At 56.0% G+C, this 14748-nt stretch overlaps 8 protein-coding genes across 8 annotated transcripts; 3 read left to right on the plus strand and 5 right to left on the minus strand.

Moving 5' to 3' along the window:
• The first annotated feature begins 102 nt into the window (after window positions 1–102).
• Window positions 103–1123, plus strand: F5Z01DRAFT_204387 (Molybdopterin biosynthesis MoaE). The gene is made up of 3 exons (XM_046258121.1): window positions 103–162; window positions 214–545; window positions 606–1123. The coding sequence occupies exons 2-3, from the start codon at window positions 401–403 to the stop codon at window positions 953–955; spliced, it is 495 nt and encodes a 164-aa protein (XP_046122517.1). The 5' UTR covers window positions 103–162; window positions 214–400; the 3' UTR covers window positions 956–1123.
• On the minus strand, window positions 1017–1762 carry F5Z01DRAFT_203251 (uncharacterized protein). Its single transcript, XM_046258115.1, has 2 exons — window positions 1305–1762; window positions 1017–1251 (listed from the first exon to the last, which is right to left on the minus strand). Exons 1-2 carry the CDS (start codon window positions 1657–1659, stop codon window positions 1079–1081), a joined length of 528 nt encoding a protein of 175 aa, XP_046122518.1. The 5' UTR covers window positions 1660–1762; the 3' UTR covers window positions 1017–1078.
• A 206-nt stretch (window positions 1763–1968) lies between these two features.
• F5Z01DRAFT_203339 (ferric reductase like transmembrane component-domain-containing protein) lies at window positions 1969–5281 on the minus strand. The gene has a single exon (XM_046258118.1). It carries the CDS (start codon window positions 4839–4841, stop codon window positions 2277–2279), a length of 2565 nt encoding a protein of 854 aa, XP_046122519.1. The 5' UTR covers window positions 4842–5281; the 3' UTR covers window positions 1969–2276.
• A 964-nt stretch (window positions 5282–6245) lies between these two features.
• Window positions 6246–7322, minus strand: F5Z01DRAFT_643688 (uncharacterized protein). Its single transcript, XM_046262730.1, has 2 exons — window positions 7130–7322; window positions 6246–7063 (listed from the first exon to the last, which is right to left on the minus strand). Exons 1-2 carry the CDS (start codon window positions 7304–7306, stop codon window positions 6482–6484), a joined length of 759 nt encoding a protein of 252 aa, XP_046122520.1. The 5' UTR covers window positions 7307–7322; the 3' UTR covers window positions 6246–6481.
• F5Z01DRAFT_643690 (carbamoyl-phosphate synthase L chain, ATP binding domain-containing protein) lies at window positions 7323–9975 on the plus strand. The gene is made up of 3 exons (XM_046262731.1): window positions 7323–9667; window positions 9724–9802; window positions 9853–9975. The coding sequence occupies exons 1-3, from the start codon at window positions 7647–7649 to the stop codon at window positions 9916–9918; spliced, it is 2166 nt and encodes a 721-aa protein (XP_046122521.1). The 5' UTR covers window positions 7323–7646; the 3' UTR covers window positions 9919–9975.
• A 144-nt stretch (window positions 9976–10119) lies between these two features.
• Window positions 10120–11155, minus strand: F5Z01DRAFT_670309 (putative amidoligase; the record flags this gene model as incomplete). Its single annotated transcript, XM_046264541.1, has 2 exons — window positions 10120–10853; window positions 10924–11155. The coding sequence occupies 2 exons, from the start codon at window positions 11153–11155 to the stop codon at window positions 10120–10122; spliced, it is 966 nt and encodes a 321-aa protein (XP_046122522.1).
• Window positions 11156–11556: 401 nt separating this feature from the next.
• Window positions 11557–12961, plus strand: F5Z01DRAFT_204400 (Butirosin biosynthesis, BtrG-like protein). The gene has a single exon (XM_046258122.1). The coding sequence runs from the start codon at window positions 11818–11820 to the stop codon at window positions 12703–12705; it is 888 nt and encodes a 295-aa protein (XP_046122523.1). The 5' UTR covers window positions 11557–11817; the 3' UTR covers window positions 12706–12961.
• F5Z01DRAFT_632673 (uncharacterized protein) lies at window positions 12874–14245 on the minus strand (the record flags this gene model as incomplete). Its single annotated transcript, XM_046261874.1, has 2 exons — window positions 12874–13493; window positions 13540–14245. 2 exons carry the CDS (start codon window positions 14243–14245, stop codon window positions 12874–12876), a joined length of 1326 nt encoding a protein of 441 aa, XP_046122524.1.
• Window positions 14246–14748: the final 503 nt, after the last annotated feature.

Genomic DNA, 14748 nt, shown 5'->3' on the forward strand with positions numbered 1-14748 from the left:
ATCGGCGCGAAGCCCTTGCTAGAAGGCGGCGAGAGGTTGGAGAGGAGATAGATGAGGAAAATCGTGGTTCCTTGGGTTAAGGACAGCTGGAGATTCGTGTGGTGCAAGGTGAAGATGGAGGGATCGTATCGTCGCAAGTGTCTGTCGAGAGTTAAAGTTCAGGTGGGGCGAGTTCACGTGTCTCCCTCCAAGTCACCACTGACGCCTGCCCAGGTGCTCTGGGAGCTGAACAATTACATTGACTCGTATTCCTCCAGCTCAAGCTCGACCACTGTTTTATTTAGTACTTGCCTCTGAGTGAAGTTCATAGGCCTGGCCCAGACTGTCAGCTCCTCAAAGACGGCTCATCCCCGCGTCCGCAAACCGCCCAAGCCTTAGGCCTCACCCATAGTATACGAGCATGGCCGACTCGCAAGAACAAGAACAACAATGGGAGTTGTCAGAAGAGGGCTGTCATGTCTCATTGACGCATGACAACCTAAACGTCAATACAATCATGGACCGCGTCCGCAGCCCCTCGGCAGGCGCCATAGTTCTATTCGCAGGTACTCACTCTACGCATACATTCCTCGCGCATGGAGAACAAGTATTGACCCAAGTCCAAGGCACCACGCGCGACAACTTTGCCGGTAAACCTGTGCACTCGTTGACCTATACATCCTATCACCCCCTCGCCCTACGCACGCTCCTCTCCATCGCCACATCCATCAAAGCCACCCACGGCCTCACCGGCATCGCCATCACCCACCGTCTTGGGCCCGTGCCCATAGGCGAGGAGTCTATACTCATCGCCGTGTCCAGTCCTCATAGACAGGCTGCCTGGCGTGCGGGCGAGCAGGCCCTCGAGGAGTGTAAGGATAGGGTCGAGATCTGGAAGCGGGAGGAGTTCACTGGCGAAGAGGGCGTGTGGCGGGCTAACCGCGATGGCAAGATGGGTGTCAAGGTGACAGAATGAAGGTAAAGAACAAGTGGAGGAAAGAATTCAATGTTTCACTAATCTCATACTCGCTGCATATGCTCCAGTGTGGACAGTCGGTCGACACCCAGTCCTTGCCATTCATCATCACATCATTCCCAGTCAGTCCTGCGCACACCCATCGCAGCACTTCTCGCAGCCTATCCCCGAGTCTGTCTCGTCGGTATCTGATCCCTCCTCGTCAGAGGTATTCTTCTTGTATACGGGCGGTGGCTGCCGCAGGTATTCGAAAGGACACGGCGGTGGGCCATTACTCCGTCGTCGGCCAAGCATAACTATTCATTGTCAGTCCACGGCCAGCTAAGAGATCTTTTTCATTCATATATACCAATGTGCCCATGGTAGCAGTCTGTAAAGGTCTTGTCGACGTTGACACCGTGTAAATCCACCGCCTCCGTCATGGCACTGGGGTACACCACTATTCCAAACTCGTGAAGCAGTATACTCCAAAAGTCGCATGGCAGCTTGAACTGGGCTCGCTTTATACTGGAATGAATGAAGAGACAGACAGTCTCGAGCACAACGTGCCCCTCGTTCGCGGCATGGCGCATTTCCTCGTCTGTCAAGTCGTGTACTTTCTGTATGCGCTCATGCGAGTAGCCCATAGCGAGGGACCATGATTTAGCGATTCGATCGAGGTTCGTCTCGCGGAACTCAATGTCCTCCATATTCACACCTGCCATGGCTTCGAATTATGTCGATTTGTGCTTGGGAACGATACGGATGGGTATGGCGATGGGCTGTTGTTGCTGATGGACGCGGCGCAGTGATGCTGTGGACTATAATGCGCCCACGGTTAAGTCTGCTGAATGTGCAATGGCAATGATGCAGAGAAGCAGAGGAAGAGAAGAGAATCGAGGCATCCTTTACGTTATTTTTCGACGACCGCATCACAACTTCCTCCTGTCGTTCTCAAGGTGCGCGTGCCTCAACCAAGCAAGGCCGACCCTGACCATCAGGGTCCACGGCAAGCACTTCGTCATGCGCAGATCGATCCAGCGTAATCGCAAATTCGCAACGGAACAGTCAGTCGGTGGAGACTGAGCCATGCATTGGTCCCCTTAACTTGGCAAATACTGTTCAAGGTTCGTCTGATGGATCTGGAGGGGCAACTGACCACCCCGCTGCCTGACCTCAACTGACTTGGGTCGAGGCGTGAATCACCATCATTTCCCTGCACATGACAAACCCCGCGAGTGAGGCGAGTGAGGCTTGCGCAATCTTTGTGGACGTAAGGAAGTTGAAAGAAATCAAAGGAATACATTGTATGCTGCGACTCGCTGTGATATAATAAACCCAATTATAGCGCATAGTTCTCCGTATGCAGGAAGATCTCCTCCAACTCATCATCCCCCCAAATCTCTGCTTGCAGCCTCGCGACCGTCTCGGCGACACCTGTCCGCATCGCGGCCGGCCCGCAGACAAAGACGGCCGTCCGCCTGCCCAGGATGCCCCGTCCGTCGGCGCCACCGGCGGCCCATTCCTTGAGCATGTAGCCTAGATCGGGTCGGCCATACTCCACACTCCAGCCGCCGTCTATCTGGTGCGGCACGGGGAAAGCAAACCGCATGAGGTTCTTCTGGAATTCAGTCGGCGTTTCGGGAAAGCCAAAGTCAAAGCCGGACGGTGGGCCAAACGTCGATGTCGGACGCTGGCGGTCGCCTGCAGGTGGAATGTTCGTCCTCAAGTGAGCCAGTTCTGGTGCCCGCACAGGGAACTGCTCCTCCGTCGGTGTTTGGGTGAATTCAGGTGGTGGGTGACGCGGCGAGCTCGGTGCGCAGTTGAAGTGAGGTGGGTGCTCGTTTTTCATAGGAGGGAAGTGGAACTCGCCCTCGAGGTTCTTCTTGTCCTCCGGGTAGTCCTGCCATTGTTGGGCAGTCTTGTTGTCCTCAATGGGTGATATTAGTTTGTTATTATTGGGCGGTGGCCCAGGTGGGGGAGGAGGGATGTTGTGAGGTTGCATGTACTGCTGCTGCGGCAGGGCTGTGATGCGGTCCTCGTTCTCCTCCCTCAGCTCCCGTTCCCTGTCTGGGTTGCCTTGCGCTTCGCTCTGGATCATGGCCGAGTTGCGCTTCGACGCGACACCTGCGACGAAGCCGTCTAGCTTATCGTGGAACGCATGCGTCAGAGCGCGGTGATGCGCTACGTTGGATTTGATCTCCTGGCCCGGGCGTTGCCTGACGGCCGACGTGACAAAGATCTTGCAGGTCACACTCTCAGGGGGCGCAGACTCGCGGCAAATGCGCAACTCTTCGCGGAACCAGTCCATGGCTTCCAGTCGCTTGATGGCCCAAACCACCACAATCTTGCGTGTGATGGCCTTGCCGTCGCGCATGCGTTTGATCAGGTTCAGCAGCTGACTCATGAGCGCCGTGATACCACTGCCGCCAGCAATGAGGAGGCAGGTGTCAAAGGCAGCAAGGTCGCGGCGCATGCCGCCGTACGGTCCATCAAGGAAGGCTCGGTACGTGTGGAAAGGTCCCTTCTCAATAGCTGTCTCGAGAACGCGCCGGGTAAATCCGCCATACGGCTTGAAGACGATGGTGCAGTCGCGGTACTGCTCGCCATACTGCGACGGGAAGTCATCGCTGCACAGAGACGATATCGTGAACGGGTGGTTGTCAAAGAACGAAATGCCCGGCATGCGCAGGTAGACAAACTGCCCCGGCTTCCAGCGCATCTGCGTCGGAACGGTGACTTTGATGGCGTTCTCAGCCATGAGGGTGACAGCGGCCTCGTCACCCACCATAAAAGCCATGCTGCGCCACGGTTTCGTCCAGTTGAGCTTGAAGAAGCGAATAGCGTAGCATATAACCCAAATGGCCGCGCTGGTGTAGAGGTAGGCCCAAGACATGAGATAGTTCTTGGTGTGCCAGAACAGAAGTCCGATGTAGACTGCTGCTACGGGGATGTGCAGCAAGACAAAGGCTTCGTAGGCCACGCGACGGATCCAGGGCAGAGACGCGACGCAGAGCCAGACTAACGGCACAAGACAGGCAATGCCTGTGCCGTAGATCAGTCCACTTCCACCTTTGAAAAGGCGCTGAAAGACCTCCATACCACCGTCGTCCCACACAGGCTGGATGTAAAACGGTATCGTGTGCACCAATGAAAGGAACAGACAGATGTATGCCAACCATCGATGGAATACGTTGAGTCGCTCCGGTCCGATGCCGATGATATAGGACAGTATGTTCGCCTTCATGCTTGTCGCAATAATCCAGGGCGTCAATGCAACAGCCAACATGCCCGACCGAATCGCGACAGGAGGCGACCCGAATTGGATGCTCTCCCAATATAGTGGCTGCTGCAGAAATGTATAGAGGGTGACAAATGCGGTGGCGATGACCACGCAGGTCAGCACTGCGAGTGAAGAAAACACCAACCGATGTTTCCTCAACACCAGGTCCGGAATGGGTCTATAAAACACCCATCGGAAAAGAGCGAGGGCGTCGTTGACGATGCCCACAGAAGAGCCGTGCGCCTTGGGTCGGAATGACTTTTCCTGCCCTTCTGCGCCCTCGGGAAAGAAATGCTGCGCCGTTTGTCCGGATCGCATCGCGGCTAGGGCGAATTCTGGGTCGATGTTGTATAAATTTCGGTAATGCTCCTCGACTTCCTGCTTGTAGATTGCCTGGCGAATTTTGTCCTGCCAGAAATGCCATACCCTGACGATGAGAACGCACCCCACGAGCGCGAGCGCAAAGTATGTCCATCCCAGCGCATATTTTCCCGAGTCAATCCAGGGATCAACAGTATTGGCCTGGACAAGCCCTGGGGGTGAAGTAGGCGTGAGCGGTATCTCGATGCGCTTGAAGAGCCTCGAGAAGCCCGCGGCCACGTTGCGGAGTTGCTGAGGAGCCATGTCGACCAGCGAGGCTCCGGTTTGTGATTCTCAAGATGTACAGCCGCAGTGTGGAATTGACGCTCAGGCGAGCATGAGGACGAAGGACGGCCTGTGGCCGTGTTCCACGAGGTAGCACCAGGGGCAGGAGGTGGGCGCCCAACAAGTATGAGCCGTCAGTCGGGAGGCTCAGCGCGCCGATGCTGCCGTGTAGTGTAGTGCGACGTCCTCGAGCGCAATCAGAAGATGCGGTCGTTGTGCGATGGGAATGGAGGCCCCGGCCGTACTATGTTCAGTGTTGGGTCTTGGGTGTCGACAAGTCGCCAATTGGAGGATTGGTTCGCGCGTGCTGCGATGCCGCTGAGTGTGTGAGATGGACGTCGATGAGTAGGCCTGTAAGCTCCTTCGCTCGGTAGTCGTCTTGTCGTCTGTAGAATGAGGGTGATGAGATGAACGTCGTGAAGTGGGTGCTCAGTTCCATAAGATAGTGAGCCCCAAGTCGGTCGGCTGCAGCCGAGAACAGGGTCACTCTGGTCCAGCGGCTGGTGATCCTCTGATATTGGCCAGTTGGAGACCAGGGTCCAGTGTGAAGACGGTGAGGTGGTATGCAGGATGAAGCTCGCCTCTCGGCACGGTTATTGGAGAGCAGCCCCGGCACTAGTCGCGGGAGCCATCGTGACGGCTGGAGATGAGGCTGATGATAGGCGCTTAATGTGATGGTGGCTGTCGCTTGTTGGGGGCAATTCGATCTCCTCTCCCGTGTGCTTGTCACATCGCTTGCCGTGAACATAGGCAAAGGTCGAGGCTGCTATCATGCTGTGAGCGCAGCACACACGGCTTGAGATTCTCCGCAGGATCAGCATCTGCCTGGTCGCTTGACCTGCATCAACCGCAGGTCCATCATCCGGGGACAAACTTGGGCCGCAGCAACCACAGCCGGTCCTGGTCAGCCACTGAGCAGCGAGGGAAAAGGTCCATGTCGAGAGATTTGGGGGCCGTTGGTGGCGGCTTCGGGTCGTCGAATGGCCTGTTGACGACGAATAATGTGCGAGAGCTGCTTGAGTGCAGAAGTCGAAGGAGGTTGGGCGGCAAACCATGGCTTCTGGTTGGCTCGCGCAGGAAACAGATGTGTGACCACGATATGTGTGGTGGGACTAATTACCCTGCAACCAACTTGGCCGCTGCATGTGGGAGAGGCATTGGCCGCTAAAACAACCCGATGAGCTTGAGTACTTCTGCATTTGGTGTTGAGGAGCATGAATCCGTATGTCGTCTGAACCAACAGTCCCAATTGTGCTGTCTCCCAATCTACTTGTCGGTGATAGGTACTGACGGCACCGGGCCGCTACGATCTTGTCTGCGTGGCCAACAGTAGTAGTTCTCGACACTGATCTGATTGGATTAGCTGGGAAGAATGCTACTCTCTGTCAGGATGTACGGACCGTAGCGTCAATCAATGGAATTGTGTTGTTGTTTTGCTGAGATATGCTCAAATTGCTCAACGCTAGTAATTTTCCGACCATACTATTTTTGCTCTGAAAAGCGCACAATATTCCAGTACCGCATAGACCAGCTGAGCATGCTGAATTGTGGTACCCTCCGATCATATAGTCATTAATAATTATACATATCAGCCCTCCCGATACGCTGTCCGACACCCTTCAATGCCCATTCACCATTGTAGCGTCAGGCTGCAATGCCCAGTCCCTCACAGTGCCCTTCCAGTCGCTGATCCGGACGTCCTTGATTTCAACCACAATCACGCTGACTTCCGCGCCCGCGACAAACTGCGCCGTCCGCTGCTCCTGGCCCTCGGCGTTGGTATCCTGACGGAACAGCTGGACCCCCTCCTCGTAGGTATGGTTCTCCAAGTGCTGATCAACAAAGTACTTTTCCTCCTCGGACCCCGGTGTTGCAATCCGTGCGGCGCCTCCTATGGTCGCGCTTATGCTTGACATCTGGGAGGTGTTCAAATTCAAGAGGAGCGACGCTAACGAGGACGGGGGCTCTGGGACGGGCGAGCCACCGGACGCGCGCCGCGTGTGTGTCGGATTGCGGTGAGATACCCAGTCGTGCACCAGGAGAGAGACGCACGGATTCGCGCGGATCGACGTAGTCTTGCGGGAGGACGGGTTGGTGGTCATCGCAATGACAGGAGCGGACGTATAGGGGGTCGACGGTAGGTAAGTGTAGTTCATGAGAGAGACGTGAGGAACATTGTCGCTACATGTAGCGAGATGAAGCTACCCTTTGTTAGCTAATGTGATGCTGGAGACGAGGATGAAGGCGAGTAAGTGGTGGTGACTGACAAAGCGGGCATTTTCGAGGCATTGCACAACCTCTGTCGGAAGGCTGGCCGTGATTTGCTTGTGCGTATCGCCTTCAGAGGCTTCGTAGTTGAGAGGTATCTTGTCCATCTTGGCGGTTTGGTCGTTGATCAGCAGAGTCAATGTCGTCAGAACGGAGCTTGAGCTTGCACCTGGCATTTTACAAAGGGTACGTACCTACTAGGGCGGGGCGCAGCTGACTAAGGCGGGGAGCTCCTTGCCAGCGATCCTCGGTGAGCCCTCGCTCTCACCTGGCTACCGGATTGGGAAAGCGCACCTTCCCAGCCATCGGTACGGTTACTGTCGGCCTCGGCTCCCCGCGGGCGGCTCAGCGATCCGGGGAACAGCACCAAGCAAGCACATTCTCTCGAGGTCATTTGCCGAACAATCCTGACGAAGGGGACACTTCGACTCTTCTTCCTTTCGCACGCTTTCCCCTCCCAATACTCAATTCCTCCTGCGTTCTCGTCATCTGTCCCCCCTCAGACAGTGTCTCAAGATGCGGTCCATTCGAACCAAGCGCCTCCCCGTGAGGGCTCGCTACCTCTCGACTGCCACAGCCGCGACAGGCGGCGCCCAACCGAAGCAGACACCGCTGAGCTCTGTTCTCATAGCCAATCGTGGTGAGATTGCCATCAGAATCAACAAGACGGCGGAGCGCATGGGCATCCGCGCAACAACTGTTTACACCGATGTCGATGCTGCGTCATGGCACGCCTCATCCGGCTTTCAGTCCCTGGCCCTCGGCCCTTCCAATGCCTATCTTGATGGCGACAAGATCATCGCTCTAGCTAAGAAGAACGGCATTCAGGCATTACATCCGGGCTATGGCTTCTTGTCAGAGAACCCCAAGTTTGCCGAGAAGTGCGAGCAGGAGGGTATTGTCTTTGTGGGGCCTCCCGCCAGTGCAATGGCGGACATGGGCCATAAGGCGAGGAGCAAGGAGATCATGACCGAGGCGAATGTGCCTTGTGTGCCGGGATATCATGGTGCTCAGCAGGGGGAGCAGTTTCTGCTCGAGAAGGCCAGGGAAATTGAGTTCCCTGTGCTGTTGAAGAGCGTGAGGGGTGGCGGCGGCAAGGGCATGCGTATCGTCATGACAGAGGAGGAATTCATTCCCCAACTCAACAGCGCCATGGCCGAGGCGAGAGCTTCCTTTGGCGAGGGCGGCGAGGTCATGCTCGTGGAGAAGTACATTGTCCGCCCCAGGCACGTCGAGGTGCAGGTCTTTGCCGACAAGTGGGGGAACACCGTGGCCCTGGGCGAGCGTGATTGCAGTGTGCAGAGGAGACACCAGAAGATCCTCGAGGAGTCCCCGGCCCCGGAGCTGGACGAGGAGGTCCGCCAGGATCTCTGGAACAAGGCCCGCCAGGCTGCTTCGGCCGTGGGCTACGTGGGCGCCGGCACGGTCGAGTTCATCCTCGACAAGGACACCAACAAGTTCTACTTTATGGAGATGAACACTCGTCTGCAAGTCGAGCACCCTGTCACCGAGATGGTCACGGGGCTTGATCTTGTGGAGTGGCAATTCCGCGTCGCAGCCGGCGAGAAGCTGCCCTTGACGCAAGCTGAGGTGGAAGAGAACATGCGCCAGCTTGGCGCCGCCATTGAGGCACGCATCTACGCCGAGAACCCCGAGAAGGGCTTCTTACCTGACTCTGGCAAGCTGGTGCACGCCTACCTGTCATCTTCATTCGAGTCCGACCCGGATGTCCGCCTGGATTGGGGGTTCAAGTCTGGAAGCACCATCTCCGAGGCCTACGATGGCATGATCGCCAAGCTCATTGTCCGAGGCGAAACACGCGAGCGTGCCATTGCCAAGATGGAGTCTGTCCTCCGAAAGTACCAAGTTGTCGGAGTCAGCACAAACGTGGAGTTCTTGAAGAGGTTATGCCAGACACCTGCTTTCATTGAAGGAGACGTCGAGACCGGTTTCATCGACAAGTGGAGGGACGCTCTTTTCAAGCCTCGACACATCAAGAACGAAGTGTTTGCTCAAGCTGCCCTGGGCGTCGTCAGTAAACAACTACAGAGCGCTCCACCTCAGGGTCTATCGCTTGGCTTCGGCAGCCAAAGTGCGACGAGCGAGCGCAAAGTCGCCTTCAAGGTGATGGACGGTTACAGCAAAGAGGAGGGCGAGATTGTTGAGGCCTCGGTTGCCCAGACCGCCCCTTCTACGTTCACCATCACCGTCACCCGCAAAGGCACAGAACCGGAAGCTTTCAGCAACATCACCTCTTCATACAACAGCCACGGTGACGTCGTCAGTGTCGAGTCATTCTTCCCTGGAGAGAGGATCAAGTCCTCTGTCGTCCCACAGTCGCTCGAGAACGATGTCAAAATCACCATTTTCCAGCACGGCATCAAGACGGACCTCATGCTGCTGCCGCCCAAGTGGTATGAGAAGGAGTTGGGTCTCAAGGAGGACTCGGCGTCGGTCGCGGCGCCAATGCCTTGCAAGGTGCTGAAGAATGAGGTCGAGGAAGGGCAGAAGGTCAAGAAAGGCGCGCCATTGGTCGTGTAAGTTGACATAGCACCATGATCCGAATCAGACAGACAGAGACTAACAAGGGCAGCATCGAGTCGATGAAGATGGAGACGGTCATTCGATCGCCACAAGACGGCGTCATCAAGAAGTTGGCGCACAAAGCAGGGGTAAGTCTCCTTATTGCTTCCCTCTACTCGTTTTACTGACCTTTTGCTAGGACATCTGCAAAGCCGGTACCGTGCTAGTCATGTTCGAGGAGGAGCCTGAAACCAAAGATTCATAGCAGCCATTTTTCAAGCGACTAGATGTATAATGATAAATTCAAGAAGTCAAGCAGATTTGCTATATCGTCTTGGCTCTACCTGTGAGCCCTGTTGTTCTTTGCTGTGCCCTGTTCTGAAAGGCCAGTCCGTGTGCGTAATATGCCCAACCGTGCGCCCCAAATGCCTTATCCCAATCCAAAATGATGCTACTTACAACCATCCTACCTCGATTTCATCTTGGCGTGCTCCTCGGGGAGATATCTGCTGAGCCTGCTTTTCCTCGCTGCCCGTCGGATTCGCTTCCACCACTCCTCGACGCTTTTCCCAAACTTCTCATCACCAGCACCCACATAGGCACCGGCCGTGAATTTATTCAACAGATCTTCCTGCGAAGCCAGCGTGACGAAGCCAAGCACAAAGGCGACCCACGCAAGCGTGCCCTTGGTGTTGAGGAATTGGTTCCCGCCGCGAAACTCGACGGTCCCCGTGCAGCGGCCTGTCTTGGGATTGGGAAAGATGTTCTGGAAATTCCACAGGACGTAGCGGTTCCCTTGCATGTAGAACCACAGCTCCGTCTCGTTGGTCTTGCTCTTGATCTCCGCCGCAATCTTTTGCAGTGCCGCGCCCGACAGCTGTCCGCCAAAGAGGGCCAGGGTGTCGTTCAATCCCGAGTCCAGGCTTCGCGAGTTTGGCACGCAGTACTTGTTCTCCCGCCGGGCCTGGGGGAGGATGGCCGCGACGTAGTCCTGGTAGACAATGGTCGCAAAGGCGATCCGCCGCAGGGAGCGGAAGGAGAACTTGGAGTTCAGCGACATGGGTGTCACGTGGACATGGCCACCGCAAGATACGTCCTTTTGCGGGTTGAAGTGCACGCGCATGGCTTCCCAGAAGTCTGCGAGGGTCGTGGCGAGATGCATCTGCGTGTTCAATTTGGGAGACACGACCTCCATGCATACTGGCACGTCACTATTAGCATGGGAGAGACTCACTCGACTGCGATGTGGAGAGGGCGCATGTATACGTACCTAGTGGACGCTCGCGCTTGAGGGATCCATCGCGGGTTACGAACCACTTGCCACCGTAGTACTCGGGATGTTTACTGTATCGCGAGTTGTCGTCGTGAACAGCCTGGATGCCCCGGTTGCGAAGCTTCTGGGCCAGCTGGCGGTACCAGTCGACGTTTGAGAAGGATTCGGCACCGCCGTACGGTTTGGCGACAGCTTCGATCTCCACGCCGAAATTGTAGTGTCGGACCATGACAACAGTGACTCGCCAGCAGGGCGACTAGACGGGTATGGAAAAAGAAAAGTGCATGAGTGATGGCACTGAGATTCAATGTGGGCCAAACGACATCGACTTGTGAATAAGTTGTGATAGCTTGCCTTTACATACAGCATCAGATTGCTGTTCTCCCAACGCAACGTTCACAGCAGCACATGACTATGCACGGGCTCGACTTACCAATGCAGAGCAAGCCTCATCGCATTCGTGAGGCGGTCACCGGGCTTTTGACATGTTGTGTCCAGGGGCAGAAAATCCGATGGTCCTCCAGTCCCAGACCCATACCCCTGTCCACCTGTCGCGGGACCATCCGAGAGCCAGCAGGGACGCCCTGGTTTTCGGTTGGGTCGCCAGACTCGCCACGACCTATGCTTGACTTCTTGGGGGGCCTGGGCCTCGCACAGCCCAGCTCGTGACTCGAGCGTTTCAGACGTGGTCCATGGCGATTGGTCGTTGGCCAGTGCATCGGCGGCCCTTTTCGCTGCCCAATTCATGCAGGAGATGCTCCACATCCGGGTCGACTCCCTAGACGCCATCACGTTCTTCGCCCTTAATCGATTCGAATCCTGAGAGCAGTCGAGCATGTCTCACGCAAGTGTGTCTTTACCACCGCATCAGCGAATTAATCCCTCGGCGTAATGACGTCCCAAGCCATCTCCAAGGCGCCTCGGCCTGCAGGCGGACCAACCACCTTCTACTTTGCTTACGGCAGCAACCTCCATCTGAAGCAGATGAAGAGACGGTGTCCGAACAGCAAGTACATTGGGAGAGCCCGTCTCATCAACTATCGCTGGCAGATCAACGAGCGTGGCTATGCCAATGTTCTTGAAGAGGATGGCCACTGGGTCGATGGGCTTGTGTATGAGATCAACCCGGTCGATGAAGCCAAGCTGGATATCAACGAAGGCGTATCCAAGAACGCCTACATGAAGCGTAGCCTCAAGGTTCACCTGCACCGCGCTCCAAGCACGTTGTACCGCCGCCCGGTTTCCTGGATCGTAAATCAGGGTGGTCCAGCCAAGATCGCTCGAAAGGCCAAGTCGGAGGGCCACAAGTACGCCGAGCACCAGGAGCACTGGGTACAGGATGTTCTCGTATACATCAGCCTCAACTATATCCAGGACAGCGCGCCCAAGGAGGAATATGTGAACCGCATCAATCTTGGCCTGGCTGATGCAAAGGCCCTCGGTATGGATCAAGACTACATCAGCAACTGCATCCGCCCGTCCATCCCAGCGCCAGGGGGCAAAGGAACCGAGGAGCGGGATATACTGAGCCCGGCACCTCGGGGTCAGAAGCGCACAGCGTCCCCGCGGATTCCTTCTCCGGCTCGTCGCGGTCATCCACCAAGCTCCCCAGGAAAACAATCTCGCCAGGTAACCCAAAGTCCCGCCCCAAGACGAAGGGCCAATTCCGGGCCCCCTCCCTTGCCTCCACGACCGTCCTCAGCGCGACCTGTTGTTCGATACTCGGATGTCCCCGTCATTGTTGTTGAAGAGTTCTCATACTCGACGTACTCAGCCTAAGGATGGTGCCATTCTTCAATTTGAATACAAACGTCCCAGGAACAAATTCAATCTTGCGTTGTTTGTGCCGTCGTGTTCGGTGTTCTGACATGCCGGCTCTCGTATAGTTACAACGCTCATCGCCTGCGATTCGGAGGTATTGTGGTTTGAGACTCTGCATTCTGTCAGTCACGCTCTGTGCTGGCGGTGGATGTAGTGCTCACTCCTCGGATTGGCCGTTTTCGTGCTTGCGTCCCGCGCAGGAGGTCCTCCTGAAGAATCCCAAAGCCATCGCATTACAGTCGCTTTCTGGGGCGGTTGGGGCGGGTCGGTCTGCCCACCATATACCAACACGGCGGGCCGGCAAATGGCCTTCAATGTCATCTTCTTGCCGCCGTCGATTCTCTCCACAAACAGCCCGGGGGCCACGTCGAACATGTAGGATACCTTTCGCCGAGCGGGCGAGTCGGGACCTGTGCCGCTGAGGTCCACGACGGCTCCTCCCGTCGCGAGGTTCAGGCACTCGTACAATTCAAGTCGCGACCATGCTCCTCGGGCAGGCCATTTCAAGGAAAACACATTGGAGGCTAGGTGCAGTTGGTGCGCTAGATCTGCAGCTGGTTCGACAACGCTTCGCCGTAGTGAGCCCTGCAGGTCGGACGCCGTAGCCTTGGGCGCAACCACCGACAGAAGTGAGGCAAGATCTTCGGAGACAAGGTTGATGTATCTCGCGCGCCGGGTCTTGAAACCTTGTTGGCTCGTCAGTGCGATCAGTGTCTCGGTCCTCCAGTGCCGGCAGTGCGCGGCATCTGTGTAGTTTGTTAGCTTGCAATTTCAAAACGTACATTCACTCACCTCGAGGCAACTTGGACATGCTGGATTCGAGATCATTGATGAAGGCCAACGTAGCATCACCCTCGTAGTCGTCCAACGGGCTGTAGAACGATTTGGTGAAGAAAACCAAGCAGAGATAGTTCATGATGATGGCAATGACATGATAGCCATCCGACTGATCCAGATCCACGCCGCGTTTGGCCGCTTCCTTCATGAAAGACACGAATCGTGCACTTTGAGGAGGCGCAGGCCTGCCCTTCAAACGACCTTGATCGAGGTCCTCGAGAATGACTCTGGTGCGATTGTCAACCCATCGCTGTACATTGCCGCATAACAATCGATATCCTTCCACAGCATCCGCCTCCGTGATATCTTTACGTGTCGGCTGTAACTTGAATATCTGGTCCTTGGCGTCGGCTAATTGCTTGTCGCGGGCTTTCGTTTGGCCCCGAGCCTCATGAACCTGGGTCTGCAGCGCAGCAAGTTCCCTTTTGAGTCCTTCGATTTCAGAAGCCATTTGTCGCTTCTCAGACTGTTGGGATTCTAACTCCAGCTGTCGTGAGTCGAGTACCTGCTCAGTATAGCGGCGAAGACGTATCTCATCAGCCAATTTCCCTTCCAACATGGCCACAGAATCTGCCAGTTGCGCCAATTGCGCCTGGTTGCCATCGCCTTCGAGGACCTCCATCGCCCCGTCCATCACTTCAGACTTGATATCTGAACTCATTTCGGCTGCGTCTTCATGGGAAAATGGTGGATTCGAGGGGTCCTGGGCGCTGTTCGACGAAAGGCCTCAATAACGAAAAGTGCAATTGGCGTCCTGCCACCCGGTCATGGTCGTAACACCACGCCGCAGCCTCACACAAGGGTTGGTCAATGACGAATGGGTTTGGGACTTTCAGATGCGCGGCCAGGTCTTACTGGCGTTGCAGCAAAGTCGGTCAATGAGCGGTGTCAGCAGCCAGGCCCTGCTCCACCAGCGGCAATGTGGGTGCATGCCACTCTGCATGAAGGCCTAACCGACAGTAATGTTTGCGTGACTTCCCTCGTGACCCAATACTGTCACTATCCGAGTATGTGGTGGCTGGTCGAGTCCACCATCAACGCACGACTGCCGCATTTGAGGTACGAGATGCGAAGCCAGGGAGTGAACCCAGTCTCGCCCGAATCTGCTCCAAGCGGCTTAGTCAGTGCATCGTCAAAGCCATGTTTAACACCCGCGATAAATCG

Source organism: Emericellopsis atlantica (assembly GCF_019669845.1).
Source record: "Emericellopsis atlantica unplaced genomic scaffold F5Z01scaffold_2, whole genome shotgun sequence".
Taxonomy (NCBI): Eukaryota; Fungi; Ascomycota; class Sordariomycetes; order Hypocreales; family Bionectriaceae; genus Emericellopsis; species Emericellopsis atlantica.